This window comes from Opisthorchis viverrini (genome assembly GCF_000715545.1).
Source record: "Opisthorchis viverrini unplaced genomic scaffold opera_v5_8, whole genome shotgun sequence".
Classification (NCBI taxonomy): Eukaryota; Metazoa; Platyhelminthes; class Trematoda; order Opisthorchiida; family Opisthorchiidae; genus Opisthorchis; species Opisthorchis viverrini.
Window position 1 is genome coordinate 4,323,622 of NW_008751664.1, and position 20,771 is coordinate 4,344,392.

Consider the following 20,771-nt stretch of genomic DNA (forward strand, 5'->3'; position numbering starts at 1 on the left):
TGCAATATCTCTGCATTGTAAAATCACCCAAATTCGTGCAAACAGCTCCCAGACATTTGCAACGACTCCAAGCTACCACCTATAAAGGAGACATCCGCGATTTGGACACATTTGAATACCCATTTTGGGAACTCGTAGAGCAGCCTGTCAGTGAATCCGGATCCCAGACATTTGCAACAACTCCAAACTACCACCTATAAAGGAGACCTCCGCGATTTGGACACATTTGAATACCCACTTTGAGAACTCGTAGAGCAGCCTGTCAGTGAATCCACACGCGTAAATATGTCTGAGTGCATGATTTCAGAGCTTGAGTGTTTGAGTAGTTATGACATTTCTGAGTATGCCTCACGAGCATGTTCTAACAATATCACTATTAGTAGCGGGGCATCATCACTCGGGTACCTTTCATTCCTGTTCCATGATCTACACCAAAATTGCTATCCCAAGAATTAGTCATTCCAAAATAGTTGAACACGGCTGACTAAAACCGACCGAGGAGAGACCAACTACTCAATAACAACCCTAGTTGCACGCGAACTTCCGCTTTGGAAAGATTTCTGGCCTCATCCTAGATGACGATGCTAGTGGTATCACTGGAGATCCACTGGCAACTCTAGATTACGAGTTGGAGAACGGAGAAAAGATCAGTGTTATGTTTATTAATTACCTTCTATAATTATCTTGATGGGTTGAAAAGAGCATGGCTATCGTCAAAATCTTCAATTTCCCAAACGTTTCCATCCATGATTTCTTTTTTTCGCAAGCCACAAATGAGACCTTTCGGACTATGAGTTCACCCGCCGTTCAAGTGCTGTACTGCTGAAATTATTAGTCTTCATTCAATGAAGGGTATACGAGCTGCGTGAAATTCCAAAGCTTTGCGATTATTGGGTTTTGGAAAAGACATTGAAAAGTTGATGAAATGGAAACTCATGAACTGCATGAATCAATTATTTGTCGGCAGTGGAAAAGAGTTTAAACGATCCCTTTTTCACCTTTGACCGTAAATGAAGGATCGTTTGGAAAGTACCTCACAATATGAAGGGTTGGCCGTTGTTCCTTACCATTCGGCTGCAGTCATATTTCCCGCCTAACTGTTTGTATCCAGTTGTCTTTAATAGAAAGAAATTGCGCACTTTGCCCATCTGGCCATTCCCAGACCGCACAGCCACATATTCATACAATGGTTGGGATCGTCGCAGCTTACGAAACCGGTTAGTTTAAGACAGGGGGTGCAAACAAAGAACGGCGGATTAATGAGTGAAAACAGGAGAACAAAAAATCACTGGGTGCGAGACACCGCTTTGACGGTGAGTACCTCCGTCGCCCATATGGCAAGTCTTTGACACCTCGACTCCAGAGGTGTCTAAGCTGAAGAAAATCGGGACAACCTCAAGCGATTCTAGCACCCACTTCGTATACAATACTACCAGTTGGTGTGATACAACTGTCCAGATAGGCAAGTCCATCCACCGCCTCCAGCGGTTGTGATATTATGATCACCTTTGGTTGTGCAAAGCGTGTGTTAAAATGTATGGCAACATCATTTAGTCCATCCAGATATTTACAGAAGATCGGCACACTGGATCGTCCATCTCCAACTATCTTCAGGGCGACTTCCATATCATGCAAACTCCAGAATACCGTCTCAGGTTGCCGAACCAAGAGGAGTTAGTGATATGAGTTACTTTAGGACGAATAGCCCCAGTGGTCTGCTTTGTTCGTGGCCATGATATAGTCCGTAAAGATAGAGCGATGGCAAATAAAGTACCGAAGAATTTCTGAGCAAAGATAGTACTGTTTCTGACTAAGAGTGCTATGAAAAACCTAGAATTACGGTACCAACAGCATTTGCAAGTGAGTAGTTGAAAAATTGGAGGCAAAGCGAGCCTGTCTGTTTCATCGAGACCGTGAAGTTCAATGATAAGCTCCGAGTGCTCACACCGAAGAGCAGATCACTCACAGTACCTTAAATTTTGCTCTAATTGGATAACATACTTCCAAGTGGAAGCCTGACAGGCCTCAATTCACAGCTCACGGCTGCTGATATTAGCAAACCCAGTCAACAAGCAAGTTCTTTTACATTTAAGGCAGCCAAAAGATAGAATGTCTACATGGAGCGTAATAACATAAGATCAACGGTCACAGGAGTTTTCCATAGGAACTTATTAAGACCGGTACGTGAGGCCTGAGTACTCAGCGATATTCTGCTTGACACAATATGTCAACATTACCCCCAGGGGAAAAGACCGCGTCATGCCCCGATGCGACGTGGTGCCGCAGCAAAGCAAACCAAAGTAGAGAGTACTCACACGACATCTAACCTGCACTTTTGGGTTTGTCAACGGAAAGGAGCTTAGGGGTCTCCCGAACATAAAATCGAGTGTGGGACGTATAAAAAACTAACTGTTGTGGCTTTCCGCCGAGCAACCATGCTCGAAAATCGGGTTTTTTTAGCAGCCCATTAAAACTAGTCTCTATGAACATATAAGGTGCATGAACCTTGTGTTTCGCACACAAAAAAATCTGTTAGCACGTTGGCCGCAGTCTCAGCATTACCATCAAATGCATGGCAAGTAATCGGGGTCACACTACTTTCTTCTTCAGTACTAGATTTTTCAATCCACGAGTGCAATGTTCATCGATGTTCAGCGATATATGGATATTGGATATGAAACCCAAGTGGAGTGCAGGGCTCGGGAGCTCTATAACATTAAGAAATTGTTCCATTCCCAAACTGAAATACAAAGCGCATAAGCAGAGTAGGTGATTAATGCAAATCGTGACTAAATGCCGAGCATTACTATCAAGAACGTCGCGTCATCACGATTTCTCACAGCATTACAGCATTAGAAAGGCGCTAACATTGGTGGTTCTTGTGAATCTCCTTGGTTCTGTGGGCCTAACAAGCTGCGGCGCTTGCGGGATGCGTCGTTCACAGTTACGCCGTATATTCTTGTCGCGCACTCTGAGCTAGAATCTCACGAATTCTAACTCCAAGCAGAGCACATTCGTAGGCGCCAGTTCTACCACGGGTCATTTTTCTTCATTAGAACGTACTCTAGAAACATACACTAAGTCAGTTCTGCATAGCAGCGGAACACCTCGCCCGACAAGGCTTGACTGTCAGAGATGGTAAAACACATAAAACTGACGGCTGTGATATGAAATATTCTATTTCCCACTTCCAATCTTACTCGGAGGGAAGCCTATGAGGAAGAGACAAGCATTATTGACTGACTAACCAAATACGGTCCCATCCAAGAATCACTTCCGTCCAGTAAAAACTGACATTCATTTAGAAACCAAGCCTATCATATACGCCAAATAAACACGTACACATAGTGTGATATTGAGACAATGCTAAATTTGTATGACGATTGTCATGCATGCATCCACACAAACACCAACTGGACAGATTTCGATTAAGTATCATGTGGATGGGACCAGCATATGTTGCTTTTTAAGCGGTGATCACTTAACATCATAAACATAAACACTCCGTGTTATCTACTAGACAGGGGCGAAGCGGCAAGTGTAATACGCACGCTATGGAAGCACCAGGGGACAGTGATTCTCCGAAGGCAGGTGTTCACGACAATTTCTGTGGATGGGAAACAGAGACAAAGCTCATGAGCCAAAGCCCAGTAAGCAAGGTTGTACCTCACCAATACTTACATATAAATCAATCAAACTGACAGACACCGTACACTGCAGCAAGCATCACCTCACGGAAACACTGATTCGGTTTAAAGAGCACTGTAATTAACCAAGTAAATTTTTTCAACGCATTCAAAGAAAATGCCAGTTTTCAGTTCACGCGGCAAGTCGTTTCCTCACATTATGTCATCGCAATCGAAAAAGAAATAATCGTTGGAATGCCCACCCCAAGCATTTATACTTAATTTTTGAGCACAGAACAGTGGCAGTTGGGACTGTTGGAGGTAGTGACCTCGGTTTCCAGAAGGAGAACTTCATATATGTCTATGATCCATGGATTCGCAAACTGATACGCAGGACCGAGGCTTCCACCCAAGTTTCAAATGTCGGGTTCGTTCTTGTCGTTCAGTCGTACTCACCTGAAAGCCACAGGAAGTTAGGGCGTAGCACTGTTATTCATGATCTCAGCGCGGGGCAGTAATTTTGACGGCGCGAGGGCTTAACTAAGGAGGCGTCTAAGAGAGATTTGAACTGAAAATTAAGTGAAGGGAGGACAATTCTTTCAGGAATGTTATTCCAGGCGCCGAATGCCCAAAATTAGACAAACTGTTGTCGAATAATTTTGTGAGCTCTGGGTGTGAAAAGCTCCTTATCATCTCCCCTACGGTGTTAGGTGGGTAAACGGTTGGAGAGCAGAAACAAAGTTCGTGAGCCGAAGCCCAGTAAACAAGGTTGTACATCACCAATACTTACATATAAATCAATCAAACTGACAGACACCGTACACTGCAGCAAGCATCACCTCACGGAAACACTGATTCGGTTTAAAGAGCACTGTAATTAACCAAGTAAATTTTTTCAACGCATTCAAAGAAAATGCCAGTTTTCAGTTCACGCGGCAAGTCGTTTCCTCACATTATGTCATCGCAATCGAAAAAGAAATAATCGTTGGAATGTCCACCCCAAGCAATTATACTTAATTTTGGGGCGTAGAACAGTGGCAGTTGGGACTGTTGGAGGTAGTGACCTCGGGTTCCAGAAGGAGAACTTCATATATGTCTATGATCCATGGATTCGCAAACTGATACGCAGGACCGAGGCTTCCACCCAAGTTTCAAATGTCGGGTTCGTTCTTGTCGTTCAGTCGTACTCACCTGAAAGCCACAGGAAGTTAGGGCGTAGCACTGTTATTCATGATCTCAGCGCGGGGCAGTAATTTTGACGGCGCGAGGGCTTAACTAAGGAGGCGTCTAAGAGAGATTTGAACTGAAAATTAAGTGAAGGGAGGACAATTCTTTCAGGAATGTTATTCCAGGCGCCGAATGCCCAAAATTAGACAAACTGTTGTCTAATAATTTTGTGAGCTGTGGGCGTGAAAAGCTTCTTGTCATTTCCCCTACGGTGTTAGGTGGGTAAACGGCCAAAAATCTCTCGGCTCAACCTAGCTAAAACAAGGCACAAATCAGCATCAGATCTCCTCAAAGGCAACGATACTCGGGGTAAAATAGACAAAGCACCGGGAGACGTGGTCCGTAATACGGATTTGAAACCGGCAACTGTTTTAGTAGCGGTGCGTTGGACACGCTAAGGGAGGGCTACGTCTTCTTGTATCCCAAGTAGTTAGCTTGGTCGCTTGGTAAGACAAGAAATGTTCATAGGACGGCTTATGCCTTTTTAGCCGACTTCTCATGGTGCAGTGGGAAGGACTTGCTCGAAGAAAGCCAGATACTTAAATCCATTTATGTAACTACATTCGTAATGCCTTATGCTTATTCTCTCCATGCCCACATAGGTGTTTCTCGAGTCTCCTCCGAATGTCATATGGAGGCAAGTTTCGTCATTCAGAATTTGTCAACCCGGCAACCACTGTTTTACAGCGTAGACGTTCATTTGAAGGGCACTGGTATTTAAACCCCAGGAATTCAAGTCGCCCGCAAAAGTAAGCACGGGCTTACAACAAGACCCTAAGGGCTGTCAACGCAGACTAAAAACAGAAGTGATCCCAAGACAGAGCCTTGGTGAAACCCGATCGAGACCAGCACCGAAAAAGAGTAGATTTAGCCTACTTTCACTCGAGATTTTCGGTCTGGTAAGAAAACTTAAATGTAGCGTAGTATTTCACTTTGGATCCCGTAAGAGTCAAGTTTGTGGAGCAACGGGACGTTTGGGACTCCATCGAATTTCTCTGATAAGCCAAAAAATATGGCATCCGGTACGCGTCCTTCATAGTTAGCTTCTGTCGAGCTGTCCACAAATAATAACGTGTCCCCCATTCAAGAACGTTTTTGGAGGAGTCCGTCTCCATCTCTGGCTGTCAAGTTGTTTGTGGTGAGGTGATTTAAGATGAACATTCAAAATGCGTCCAAAAACCTAGCATGGTTCGCTAATCAGGCTAACGTGACTGTAGCTGTCGGACACCGATATCGTACGTTGGTATGGAAATCACTTTATTCTAAGCAGATAGAAGGTCGATTTCTTCGAGAGACTGACGGAGCACAATGCAGAACAGCTTTTCTAGCGTAACTGGTCATTCATTCAGGATCCTTGGATGGTCCCTCTGAGGCCCCATCGAGCTGAAGGGTTTTATCGTGCGCGAGAGTAGACGGATGTCCTCTTCGGTGAAGACCATGTCGTTTAGAGGCTTTTCGTAGCCGCGTTTTGTCCTGATTGGATGTGACGAGGTCGCTGGGCTGGAATACGGGTCCAAATGCTGTTTTTTCCAGGCCTCAGACACAACTACTCGTATACTTGTGGTTTCCCCGTTTCCATCTCTCAAAGAGAATGAAGAAGGTTAAGTCCCTTCTTCGTGTACTTAAAAGGCAAATTTTTGTTCTCCGGGTGAAGTACAGCACCATGGCTTGTTTTGGATGTTCCATTGACGGATTTCTGATTTACAGCGGTTTCACATGCTATGAAATTCGACCTCATTCCATTCTCTCTGTCACTATTGGTTATCTTTGGGAAAAATAGTTAGGATATCCTTTTCAGAAGACGCTGAATCCTTCAAGGTCCACCAGACTCCGCAGTGATTTTTGTGTGGCGAGCACGGCTTCCGAAATCTTTAAGGGCAATGGTCTTGTATAATACTTCCAATAAATCTTGTCCCAGTTTAAATTTCTCAAGTGAGCTGCTCATTTCTGGAGGGTCTGCACGGCGGAAATTGCGAACCTACGATTGAATGTCTGGATTTCTGGCCTAGCACCGACTGAAGAATAACGTGAGCACAAGCCGGCCAGTGGAGCTTTACATAAATTCGATCAACGAAGTGCCTTTTGTGGGTGGTAATCAAATCCAACGAGGATGGTATTTTGCCGGCGTGGTATCTGATGGGCTCAACGACGTGTCTAGTCCAAGCGTCTTTTGAACGACTCCGGTCACCGCCGATGTAAAATGTTCTTCGGAACTGACAAATTTTGGTTTTCCACGGTATTCTCTAAATCCGGGACCAACGCATGTGGTTGGTCTACTGATGAACTTTTCTGATGATGTCATCCATCTGTAAACATGTGGATTGGGTATGGATTCCATCGCTTCGCCTTTTGCGTTCAGTAAATAAATATGCTATGATAATTCACATGCGTTTGTACTGATGAACTTTTCTGATGATGTCATCCATCTGTAAACATGTGGATTGGGTATGGATTCCATCGCTTCGCCTTTTACGTTCAGTAAATACATATGCTATGATAATTCACATGCGTTTGGCGCTGCGTCCACGCGATGCTTGCCGTCCACGGGCGCCACTTTTGTTGGTAGTCGAGAGTTATGCGGTGCTTAGATAGAAACTGCAATGCGATTGCGTCTGCGCGGTCCTAATAGTACAAGAGTCTGAAACTACCATATAGTTGGCCAGAAGTTTAGGGTCGACCGAACTGTCACTAATGGAAACTTGTTTCACGCTTCTCCTCCGAGACTGCTATGGCCCGGTTCCTGCGCCTCGTGGTGATTCAAGGATACGACTGTACGAGCGATTGTGCTAGTTCTGTTGGCTAGAAGTTTAGGGTCGGCCGAACTGTCACTAATAGAAACTTGTTTCACGTTTCTCCTCCGAGACCGCTATGACCCGGTTTCTGCGCCTCGTGGTGATCCAAGGACACGAGTGTACGAGCGATTGTGCTAGTTCTGTTGGCGTCTTTCTGGATGGCAACATCTAGATGGTCAGCCTGCTCTCACTCATGCGCCTGTCCCCTGGAGACGCCCTGGCTGTCTCGGTTGCTTCATCGGAGAGCTGCACAGATTTCTTCGCAACCAACGGACCCGGAATGCGTTATGCAAGTTAATTGTGGTTGAAGAAAATTTCGGTGTACTCTGGATGGTCAGCCTGCTCTCGATCATGCGCCTGTCCCCTGGAGACGCCTTGCTGTCTCGGTTGCTGCATCGGAGAGGTGCACAGATTTCTTCGCAACCAACGGATCCGGAATGCGTTATGCTCGTTAACCGTGGTTGAAGAAAATTTCGTTGTACACTTCCGTCCAGACCTCCATGTTCTTTGTCTTTGTTTGCCGTTGGTAAATGGTGGAAGTATTGGATTTTCTGAATATCCCGATTAAAACGGGATTGGCAGGCGCGACATTGCATTACACATCGGAAATCCGACGGACAGCCGTTTCGTCCACTTTTCTTGACCCAACAAACCAGTATAGAATTCTGCCAGAATATACGATTAACTGACTCGTTCAACATGTGCACAGGTTTCGTAGTGTTGGGCGTTGTGTACGACTCGGATTGTATTGGGTTCTACTTTCTTCTCTGCAGAGAAGATCGAGGCCTAAATTATGGCGATGCAGCGTGGTGAATCGAAGAAACAGAACTCGGTGATGAAAATAAAGCAAGACTGTTGAGTTCGAATGGCACACCGCGTTAAAACCTTTTTGTGATGTTTTGGTTGACATAAGATGAGCTGATCTGTGGTGTGTTGTACTTTTCTGAGCCTCTGAAGCAAGCAAGTCTCAGTCGATTCACAGAATCAGCACCACCAGTTAGAACCAAAGCTGAAGTTCTCTGACGCTATTTTTTCAAAATGGAAATGCACGGGGTAGCACAACTTTTGACATCCACCAAACTTGTTTTTTTAATTTTTTAGCCAAACCTATGAATGCGGTATGTATAGTGACATACATCATTTTAGTACTGAAGATGATCGTTGTCCGTTTTTCCGCCCTAATAATTGAGACCGCGTCATTCCTAGAAGTGGGAAACTTGCTCGGGGAATGACAAACTTATCTGAGCCAGAAAGCCAAAGCTTGAATCTTCTGGGACATACACTATGAAACTTGTCGGGGACTTAAGTGATGCTGTTATTCGTCCAAAATAGATCATGATTCAGTTGTCACTAAACAAGGAAACGCTGTTCGATCGTCCATCGGATATGGCTGTACATCGACTCAATAAGTAGTGATTGAATGCAAACTTTTGTCTTACATTGCGACCACTTGGCTGGCCGCACCTATACCCGAGGGGCGGACAGTATTAAAGAACAACCTGAATCACTCACGCGAGTCTCAAGATTTTCGAGACAAAGCGATAACCGACACGAGCGAAAGATCAGTGAAATTTGGATGCGAAAGTTCGCAAGATCGATTAAAATAGGGCTTTACTTCGGCTATTCCTTCCGGGGAATTTCATCAAGGGATATTACGTTTGTGGTCAAATGTATCAGGTGGTTTTTGATCCTGTGGAAACCTTTTGAGTATTTCCATTCATAGTTTACTGGGATGAGTTGAGCATACAGCATATACGTACGTGTCCAGGGATTTGATACCGCGGAATAAATACAATCCACGGTATCAGATCCCTGGACATGTACGTATATGGTGTTGACAAGAAAAACACTGTTGAAAAAACACTGTCGTTGTCTGTTGCATTTAGATACCAAACGGAGGAATCCCAAGGAATCAGGATACGTAAGATACCATGGCCAATTTGATGCCAGTCGGACACCATCTTGTAGAAAACTAGCGGTTAGTGCAGATAATCATTTCAAGTCCCATCGAGGCAACTGCCTTTGTTAGCACGTAAAGAATTAATTCCAAAACAGGCTAATCCTACCAAATATCGATCATGTTCAAGAAGGTTATCTTCAAGCAGTGCTAAGGAGTCTAGACTAACCCACCTGACAAGGAAAAATGACCCCACCGCAAGCTCATTGATGTGCATGGTTCCGCACTGTCGTGCTCATATCACGGCTCTCTTTTATGATATCCTCAATAAAAAATTCACTGACGCACGTGTCAGTCGTATCAGCCATTGTCACCAGTGAGTATCTAGCCGACCCTACTTCCTCAGACCATCGATGAACAAAATTGTGAAGGCAATAGCAACCGTGCAGTTGTTAGTGGATTTACGGCTGAAGATACTGGGAAAATTGGTGACAAGCATCGCACTATCTTGGGATCCAACTTGAGGTTGATATGTCAATGAGCGTCAATGCTGCGTTCTTAAACTGCTGTTGTCCCTGGGGATGAGCTGAATCCCTATCTTGGTGTTGCGTCTTGTGATCTTTTTCAAGCTCTGCTAAGCTATACAGCGTGGAATCCATCAGCTTCTATGGGGTTGCTTTCTACTTATTTGATGAAGGTATATAGGTAGTAAAGGAAGAAATATTCAAGCCCTGCCGACGTTCAAGTTGGAACAAGGGTGACAGGTTTTCGGCTTGAAAACGATACACTGATGATCCAAGTCACTCAGCTCAATTCTGTGGTTATCCTCTGCATGATGTTTTTTATCATCCCCCTAGTTTTGAAGATCTTAACAACGTAAGAACGTTTCACAAGGAAATCCTCAGGTTACATGTATTGTACTGGCGTTCTATCGACAGGGTCACCCAAACTGGGCTATACAGTTGTCGGATGGGCAAACAAATATGGCCGCTGATATCAAATATCTTCTTTTAATTACAAATGTCCGCCCTCTGTCTCTCGTTTATATAGTTCAGAGATGCTCGAACAACACCCAGTAGCTTATTCAAATGTTCAGTTGCGCCGACCTGTCTTTGCTCCGCTCAGGATGTACAAACTTTGGTTTCCCGGTCACATAACCCGAATGGTCATTCTTAAAAATGTTGGCTCGAAATTTTCTTAACACTGAGCATTACGTATCATGTGAAAGGCCTCCGGTGCATGTTCCATAACACATGATCGAAGACAATCCTGATAGCGACTACGACAAATCCCACAGGTTTTTTCAGAGCTAGCAACCGTCTTGGAGTTTTGGCAAAGCATTGCGAGCAACAGTGCTAGCAAGGTCATTTTACGAGTTTTATCCCCCAACAGTTGCAGGTACCCGTTAGTCAGCATGCACTTCGCATAAAACTCCGTTGCGACGGAGGCAGCGTGGTGATTGTGTGCATGTTGCAAGCAGTGCAAACGGGGGGGATGTTTTAATGTCGGTTTATCCGGAGGCAGGGGCTCGTCACTCGAGAGTAACGTAAGTCGACGTCCATGGTTCCTAAAGTTAAACTAAACATGCAGTTCTGCACGAAATCGACCGACGCATAAATTATCTCGTTTTTGGTGCTGTAATTTAAATGTATATTTCGAAAACCTAAACAACAACCGTAGAATGTACCGCGTCATTTCTACGGGCATATAGACTGGAGAATAATGAAAGTGCATCATTACCATTATCACACATAATACAAGTGCCATCTGAAATAACTAATTTGAAAAATAGCTCCACGGTGGTGAAAAATCGTCTAGTTGGTGTACGTTCTATTTAACGAAACCAAAACAACAGGAAAATTGATGGTATAAATGCGCACAACCACCTTCAAATTGCTTTAACACGCACACCGATATGGGTGCGCCCAAGCCCTTTGGACATAATTAAACAACTGTGCTACATTCATATCCATATTTTTCGGATATCTCAGATACCTTTTTTCCTTAGAGGGTTGGTTGATTCGCATTCGCGTATCCATCTCGTTGCAGGAGGCGGCCTAGTTTTCGTAACATTTGGCACAGCGCCCCTGAGTTTGGTCACAGCTCCTGTGCTAATATTTACTTAAAATTTCGTGGCGTTTATGTCACTCGAAATAGGGGGATTATTCGAAAACGCAAATGATACTGGCACTGCAAAACTTACTTTGTGTTTATTGCGTGACCCATGTGGAACCTTTCATCACTCTTGTTGCAAAAACTATCAACAGTTAATCATATGAGAACCAATCGAAGGAAAGGGGCGTGTTGTCAATGAGAAGCTGATTCCTCAACAAACGGCTGGTTTGGCCTCGAGGTTTGGGCTAATTTTCATGCATCAGACATCCGAGCACACGACGTACCTCGTAGCGAAAACACCTCAGACGTTGTGAGCACGAAGGGGGACGTCCAACACAACGAGTAAAATATTGCTGGACTCGGTGTCCATTAGACAAACTACTCCCAACTCCTAAGTTCATCTTATAAGTAGTCAAAGGTGTTAGCGGTGCCCCACGTGCTGGCACAACTAATGTCAGTTTGCAAATGGGCCTACCTAAGCGAGTTTCGTTTCAAAGAAAAATTAAATCATTTGTGCCGCGGAGACCACATATAAGGATCAAAGTTTACGCAGTGAACTCCATCAAGCCGTCAGCAGACTGAGCCTTGCGCTACTCATTAACAACATGCGAAAGCTCATGCCAAGAAATGTGCTCATGTTACAAAAAGGTGATTTTGTGATAACGAAAAATTCTCAAAAGGTATCCGTACACCAAGTAAATCAACGTACCAATTATCAAACAACGATGAAAACTCACTCTTGGCTAAATTTTGACCGTGTAACAGTTCGTAGCAATAATCTAAACGCACGAAGTTTTGAAAGTATATGTCTAACAACTCTAAAATAATGAGCTTACTAAGTCCGTGTTGAATATAACGGGAGGTGCGCGCGTAAGGCGATAAAGTTAAAAATTACTCATGTACATCAATTCCGTGCAAACTCAAATTGGGGTGGACATCACAATCTGGTTGCGGCAAGCGTTCCGCTCAAGCCAAGGAAATTGTCACAGCTAGTAATTTTTTGTTTTTCATGATGGTCAAGATACGTTATATCTAGCTTAAGGCAAGGTTTGACCTTCACCGATACACGGAATCCCCAACAGTGCCGTTGGATAAATATTGGGTTTGTGGGCAGAACAAGCAGACGGCACAATAAGATGGTCACTGCATTCAAGTCCTTGCACAAATTAAACGGACTGAGACGGTCTCCTGGGTAACACGCTCCTCTCGGAAACATGAGACATAGTGAACTACGGGCAAGCCCTCAGACTGGGTATGGTAATCGTGCTACTGTAATCACGACGTCGTACTTCGGTTCGCATACAGCCCGGTACATGGACATCTTGGATGGGCCGTTTAAGTTTGCCATTGTAGTTAGGATATTCTTGGGTGCACTGAGGGTTCATAATGGTTCACTGCTGCCATTTAAACGGGTTAATAAGAGACATTTCTACATTGGGGACTCAAAGTAGGAAAAAGTGCCTGGGAGGTTTGCTTGAAGGCACTTTGATGTGAGTAAGAATGCCTCCCGGAATAGCAGACAGCCAAAAGTTGTCACAATTCCTAGCTACTTCAATGAGGCGAGGCCGCCCGATTTCGGAAGCGGTAATCGATATTTACATGCAAGTGTGAGGTCGATGCGAGCTGGTGAATACGTATGTGAGTATGAGGGACGTACATTGGCCAGATTGTGTGCAGTTAAGGCAGCTTAGAACTCGCAGGGACATGAGATCGGAGATATCTGGCGATGTTGCCTGTTTGTATGATCAGCTGTCTTCCGAATTGAGCTGTTACAGCCCGAAGAAGTTCGCAAGGCTTCAAAAATCCAGCTGCCTTTTAGACGTCATATCACTGTATTGGCGATTCCTGTAGCATCTCTTCCTCTCTCATAAATAGATTGCTCGGGATGTATGCCACGGCCAAGGCAAGCTTAGACCAGCATCAATTTTTCCATCCTTCAGTTCGGAAGGCGGATTATGAGGCTCTCTATGCGGAAGGATTGCACTTTGGGGAGAGGACATGCGGCTGAAATGAGAGTTGTCAAACATGCAGTCCTTTATATCGTCCTTGACGGGAGGTGCGAAAGAGGTGGACATATTACGGAAATATGCGGGAGCTTCGAAAGTTTCCGTACATGAAATTGTGTCACTCAAGGGCGCCGTCTCTTCGTTCCCGCTTGAGTTCGTGATTGACGAGATAACAAGGCGAATGATGAAATAATTTCTGCTCCCGGTTTTCGAATATCTGGCAAAAATCATGTCGATTATGCAGACGTCGTTCGCATCCTTGAAGAAGAGGAAGAGGCGCATGTGTCCTTTGGTGTCCTTTGTGAACTAACCAAGATCATCCTGTCTATTTGTGCGCATTTTGTGCTCACAAAGTGTCACGCTATCATAACGATGTTTATTCAAAACAGGCGGTTGGTGTACCGTCAAGCATTATCATGAGGTTAGTCAGAAAAAAGTGGGAGTTTGTTTGTAGCTGCGGGCAACGGAACAGTTGGATGACAGGGTTGGAGAGAGGTTAAAAGAAGGGAGGGCATACTTGCGGGCGTGCCATGTAACCGGTTATAGCAATGCTATACCAAGATTGTACTAAAATAATTCGGTTTTTGTACGGTCCGCACCGGCGTCATTTTTGGGATGATTAGGCTTGCATGTGCAATTCTATGAGGAGGGGGATGTTTTTGATTGACCGAGGAAATCCTCCGAGATGGAACAAAGCTTATACAAGATCGCAGATATTTTTCTGATCCGGTTAGATAGGAAGTGCCGTGCAGCGTTTTGTATACATTCGAAGTTGTGCTAGTTTTAACTGTAGTGTGGCAGATGAGGTCAATGCACAAACCTGCAATGCTCCGTTAGCGTTTGCTAATTTCAAAGACGTATGGCGTCAGGGCATTATATCCGTGAATATCACGTAACGCGTGCGTCAGGCTGAAGTGCAGGTTGTTTTGTTGTATGGCTGCGAGACCTGACCTTTATAGCACCAAGTCTCCAGGTTCAGCGCGGACACCGACCGGAGTTTAGGAAAAAGGGATTTTATAGGAACTTGATGAGCTAGCCACTGCAACTTGGTTGAATGTGTTTGAAATGATATCGCGGAAAATGTGCACGATTAGTAATTTATTATGCACTTTTAGTAACTCTGTAGGGTTAAAAGATGAAAACGGGATTAACCACACATTATGTTTGTACCGATGCAACTAATACATAGAAACATGATTTGTCAAAAGCGGTTGGGTATCTCTCCGTCATGGGGTATTGGTAGGTCGATGACGTATGGGTATGAAAGGCCGCCGTATGTCGTTGGATTAGTCTGCTGTGTATAGCTGAGACATTACGGACACGCAGAATCATGTGCACGGGCACGGTATTTGCTACAACTTGCACGGTTAGTGATATCGCGTATTGTAATGAACACGAGGGGGAGTCGTTGGCCATTGGACTTGGATACTGGGAATGTTTGAGGTCTCGTAATGAGCTTTGCACAGAGACACAGGCCTTGCAGTTGAGATAAGTAGCTAAGGTAGGCGATATCGACAACAGTTACGAGTATGACGGCCGTCGTTAGCTGTTGTATTAAGAGATCCATACAGTTGGAGCCTCATTTTTACTGACCTGCATAGATTCTGGCCTGGTGTTTACTATAGATAGCGGACGTGAGAACGCACACAGTTATGGGCATGACAGGCCATTGTTGGCAGTTAAATTAAGACTGCGCACAGTTGAGTCCTAATAATAAGCGTCGCATATGGGCACCGACCTAGCAGTATCAAAAAGTGGTCAATGTAGGCGATATCGCGTGCGGTTGTGAGTATGAGGTCCGTCGTTCGCCATTAGCTTAGGTATCTGTGCATAGTTAAGGCCTTGTATTCATCGGCTTGCGTAAATACTGGCCCGGTGTTATTCATAGGTAGCAAATATAAGCAGCAATGGGTATAGTTACGAGTACGACAGATTAGGTTGTATTAAGTTAGCTGTTGATCAAAGATACACATGGACACGGAACTAGCAGGTATGATAAGTGGCTAAGTAAGGCGGCATTGAGTAAAGGCATGCGTATTACAAACCACCAGATCAGGCTATCACGCATAGTTGAGGCCTCATTTTTACCGACCCGCATGAATACTGGCCTGGTGTTTACTATAGGTAGCAAAGACAAGCAATATCGCGTATGGCTATGGGTATGGAGGACCGTCTCTGGTCATTGAATTATGTTATTGTGCACGAACGAGGTCTCATAATCACCGTCGCACATAGACGCGGGCCTAGCAGTCACAACAAGTATTCGAGGTGAGTGACAACGCGTAGAGTTGAGTATAAATGGCCGTCGTTGGTCATTAGATTGGGCTACCGTGAGTAGATAGGGCCCCATAATCAGCGTCGCACATAGACGCGAACCCAGCAGTTACGACAAGATGTCGAGGTGAGTGATAGTGACTAACGCTATCATGGCGACGGCTTTATGGTGGTCACCACGTATAGAGCGTCATATACAAAATAGAAATGATACCTGAAGCCATCTCGTGACGCGACCTTATCTACAGTCTAGTGATGCATACCTGGGTGAGGTGATCACCAACAGAAATGGCCCTTGCGTCGACACTGCAAATTCACGTTTTTGTCTAACAGTTTTGTACTTAATAGAAGTTGAGACCTACGGGGAAATGTGTCGTAACCAGGTTTGCCGAACAAAATGTATTTTGCGATTATTATTTGTAAGGCAAACAAACGTCAACCACCTGTCTGCAAAAGTGAAATTCACAATAGATATTCTTTGGACGCTTTTATTCTTTAAGAACGCCGAAGAACGCTGGAAGATGCTAATAATTTGGGTGTGCAAATTGCCTGTGGCGAGTGGCGTGAAGTTATGGCGCTTAGCTTAAACAGTCTTCAAGATCCATAATTAATGACGTGAAGATCGAGCATCCTTATAATGCCGATCTGAATCAGCCGGCAAGAAGGGAAGTCTGGAAGATGACCCATCCCACAAGCGGCAACCGTGAACTACTTCTTGTGATTTCCAGCTTAATGGCTTGAATCTGGAACCACCAGGGTTTTCTGTTCGGATATCCCCGTGGATATTTTCCACAGATATTTCCTGCATACGGTTGGTCGTCTCTTTTGTGAGCTGTTACTGTGTGGCTGGAAATCATGAGCATCACCTTCAAGCATTTGGGTTGCATGATAAATGACCTTCATGGTGCAGACCGCTGCACAGAAAGAGCAGACGGAAAACCTAGACTTATGGAGGTAAGAAAATATCTGTCCAGAAGGGAACATACACGCATTCACGGATTCACGAGGATCGAGGATTTTGCCCAAGATTCCCGGGTCGGTCAGTGACTCTCGTTTGCCTGAAAGGCACAAGTGAAAAAAGGTGTAGCACTGCTCTTTATGTTTTCAGCGCAGGGCAGTATACTTGCCAGCGCGAGGATTCGCACAAATGAATGTCTGATAGTGCTTTAAGTTGGTTTCTAGAAGGAGCGTGCACAACCATCGGAGGAAAGTCATTCCACGCAGCTACTACCCGAAATGAGAAAAAGTTTTGTCTAATGAATGTGTGCGCTCTGAGCTTGAAAATTTTCTTGCCATGTCCCCGCCGTGTGTTTACTGGGTCAACGGTGAAAAAACGGTTTGCCAAACTTTGTTCAAACAGGGCATAAGTAAGAATAAGGTATCCTCGGAGGCGATGATACTCCAGGAGAAAGAGATCGAGCATCGCGAGGCGCGGTTCGTAGTCCACGGATTCGAGGCCAGCAACCATTCTCGTGGCAGCTCACTGGACACGCTCAATGAGGGTGGCGTCTTTCGTGCGCCCTGAGTAGACAACCTTGTTGGCGTACTCCAGGAGTGGTCTGACGTAGGCCCCATAGAGTATTCGGAAGTCCATGCGAGTGATTCGGGAGAAATCGAGTCGGATAATCCGTAGAATGGCGAATGCCTTTTGGGCCGATTTCTTACGGTGCAGTGAGAAGGACAAGTTTGAGGAGACCCAGAAGCCCAAATCCTTTTTGGTATTTATCCTCATGATGTTTTCCGGTCCTTTCTCACCATGCATAACAAAGCATTCGCTGAGTTTCCTCCAAACGACATATGGACGCACTTTTCTTCATTCAGAGGAAGGCGCCAGTCCAGCGACTACTGCTTTGCAGCGTCTACATCCATTTGGGGGCACTGGCATTGAATCTCCTGGATTTCGAATTGCCCGTAAAAGGTAGATATGGACTTGCATGAATATTTGAACGGTCGTTGACGTGGATCAGAAACAGCAATGGTCCCAGGACGGACCCTTTAGGAACTCCAACGGAGACCGGCGCTGGAGAAGAGTAGGTCGAGCCTACTCTCACTAGGAATGATCTGTCTGATAGGAACGCCTTGATCCAATGAGGGATTTCTCCTTGGATCCCGTAAGACTCCAGTTTGTGGAGCAGCGGTACGTGTGGGACCCTATCAAATGCTTTTGAGAAGTCGAAGAATATGACATCCGATATGAGGCCTTCGTCCTTGGCTTTGGTTAAGCTACCCATAAACACGAGCATGTTTATCACGAAAGAACGGCTTGGGAAAGATCCGTGTTGAGCTGGAAATATCAGGTTGCTAGAAGTATGGTGATCTAGGATAGCTCGCTTCAGAATGCGTTCCATCACCGTGCACGGCACCCAGGAGAGGCTTATAGGTCTGTAGCTGCCAGGCGATAGCCGGTCACCAATTTTGTAGATTGTCGTGACAATCGCTTCCTTCCAAGCAGAGAAAAGGTGGCCTTCGTCAACCAACTGACGAAACACCAGGTGTAGATGATTTGCCAGTGTAGACGACTTTTCCTTCAGGATCCTTGGGTGGACCTTGTCGGAGCCCAACGCGCAGAATGAGTTAATCTTGTGCAAGAGTTGACGAATTTCCTCTACCACAAAGACCGAGTCGGTTAGAAGCTGTTCGTAGTTGCGCCTTGGCAAGGGTGGATGTGACGAGCACGCTGGGACTGAGTATAGACACGCATAGTGCTCTCTGTAAACCTCAGCTACCATTGTTGGGTCACTCGTGGGTTCTCCGTTTCTGTCCCTCTAGGTGATCACGGACGACTGGTTTCTGCGGTGATGTCTCATGTATTTGAACAATACTTTTTTGTTTTTTCGAGCGAGGTTCAGGATGGTGGCTTGTTTTCGTATGTTCCATTGGCGGATTTCTGATTTACAGCGGTTATGCATATTACGAAACACCAGCTCAGCATCTGTATCCCATGTAGTCAACTTTTTTTTAAAAAAAATAGGGCATCTTTTCCAAAAGTCGCTGAATCCTCCTTGACAGCCTGCGGTTCATCAGAGTGCGTGCTGCTTTTTTGGGGGTGAACATCGCAGCCAGAGGACCCGTAAGGATAGCGCGAGGTACTCGTTCAGCGAATAACGTTCCTTGTCAACATTCGTTCAGGTCGCTGCATTCATTGTCTGAATCCTCTAGTGCCTTAAAAAAACGCTACACTTTTGCGTCGAGTATCCCGATCAAAGAGAAACACACACATCGGTCTTTCTGATTCTGCAGTAAGGCTTTAGTACCGTTTTTGCGGGCTCTCCTCTTGGCAGCGGTATGCATTGCACCCTTAACGTAGAGGCAGCTGGCGCAGACAAACGGTTCAGGAGAGTTAGCTAATCGGCTTATCTGGTCGTCTTATAAATCCGTGCATTTGAAGTGCCACCATGCCTTGCAGGCGTGGCATTGCATACCGCGTTTGACGCTCGACGGGCAGCCATTTCGCCGCGTCTGCTCTGGTCTACCAATGGTTGCAGTGGGCAATCGGTATAAACTGATGACATGTTTCAGACCAGATGCAAAATGGGAAAATTGCGAAAAATAACTAGGGTTTTTTCTCAAATGTTTTGTTAGAGTAATAAAAGTCAACAATTACCCGTGTGTACCCTGCGAATAGACTGAACAACAAAATTTTTTCCACAAATTTGCACGAGGGAAAAACGAAACCAGTTCCGAACGTACCGTCGGGAAGAGAGGGTACGTCCAGGGATACGACAAAACAACCGATCATTCGAAGGCAGTATTCCATTAGGATAAGATTTGTTCTGTATGGTGATTGTGATATTTTTATGATGACCAGCAAAAACGAGGAGTAGAGGAGAAATTACGCAAGTGAATCTCGTAGAATGAAGAAGAAATACCAATGCTATAAATGATTCGGATATTTCTTTGGCGTTCCGAAACCTGAACTTTTTACTTTCAATAAAACTGTACGAAACTCTCAGTCTTGTCCGGATCAGTATGTACAGAATGGACCAGTGTGCGCAGTTAACATGTTAACGAAACCCAGTTGGGGGAGCAGAACGCCTCAGTTAAGGTTCTCTAATAGCCGCTCTGAGAAGCTAAAGCGCCTTCCGGAATGACCTACCTAGATCACCGTTTCGGTTGTAAGCACGAGAGGAGGCAGCTAATTTGAAAATTTCGCTTGAAGATGGGTGCCAAATCGCAGCCTTGGGGGCTCATCAAAGGCTTTGTAACCCGTCCACATTTTCGAGGAGTAGAAACGTTCATATGCACATCTTTCTATGATGTTTGGCGTTATGAATGGCTATTGTGGAGCCTTGTTAACATTCAAAGACAAGTACAGGCTTTCACGCACCAGACCACAAGTGACCCTTGAAAGGCAATCTTTTAGGCGGAAGATGACTGCAGGAAAAATGGATCAGTTTTCAGAGGTAAGGTAAGTGGAAGGTAAGTTGCTACGTGACTGAGTTGGTGCCTACTAAGCTTTGATTTTAATGATTGAGGGGACCGAGTACGATAGGCAACTCCAGAGACCGGCGTTTCTGAGGGAGAAAGGTGTGAGTGGTTCATCACTACAACATGTGTTGGGACCTTTTCAAAATAGCTGGACGTGTAGTGGAGTACAAATAATTTCTGAAGTTTTATATTCACCAAAAAGTCACTGATGGCGGATGCGGTGCTTACCCCTTATTCTCCAGGGGGTCATTCCTGTGTGGATTTCATTCCAATTGGACCCTACCAATCAGAAGTCGGTTTGATGTCGGGCCGGAATGTGGCCCTACTTTTGTCCAATCCTATACGAGATATACTTCACGGTCGTAGCGGTGCCTAACTGCGAGCAGTAGAGTGGTGTCCGTGTGGA

General features: G+C 45.1%; 1 protein-coding gene across 1 annotated transcript in view; it reads right to left on the reverse strand.

Annotated features, from left to right (window-relative positions):
- T265_00836 (hypothetical protein) overlaps positions 1-17,699 on the reverse strand; it is a gene marked incomplete at both ends in the record, with an annotated part of 89,739 nt that extends 72,040 nt beyond the window's left edge. Inside the window, one exon of the mRNA XM_009164708.1 lies at positions 17,422-17,699. Within this exon, the coding sequence (XP_009162972.1) occupies positions 17,422-17,699 (278 nt within the window). The remainder of the gene's footprint in view (positions 1-17,421) is intronic.
- Positions 17,700-20,771: the final 3,072 nt, after the last annotated feature.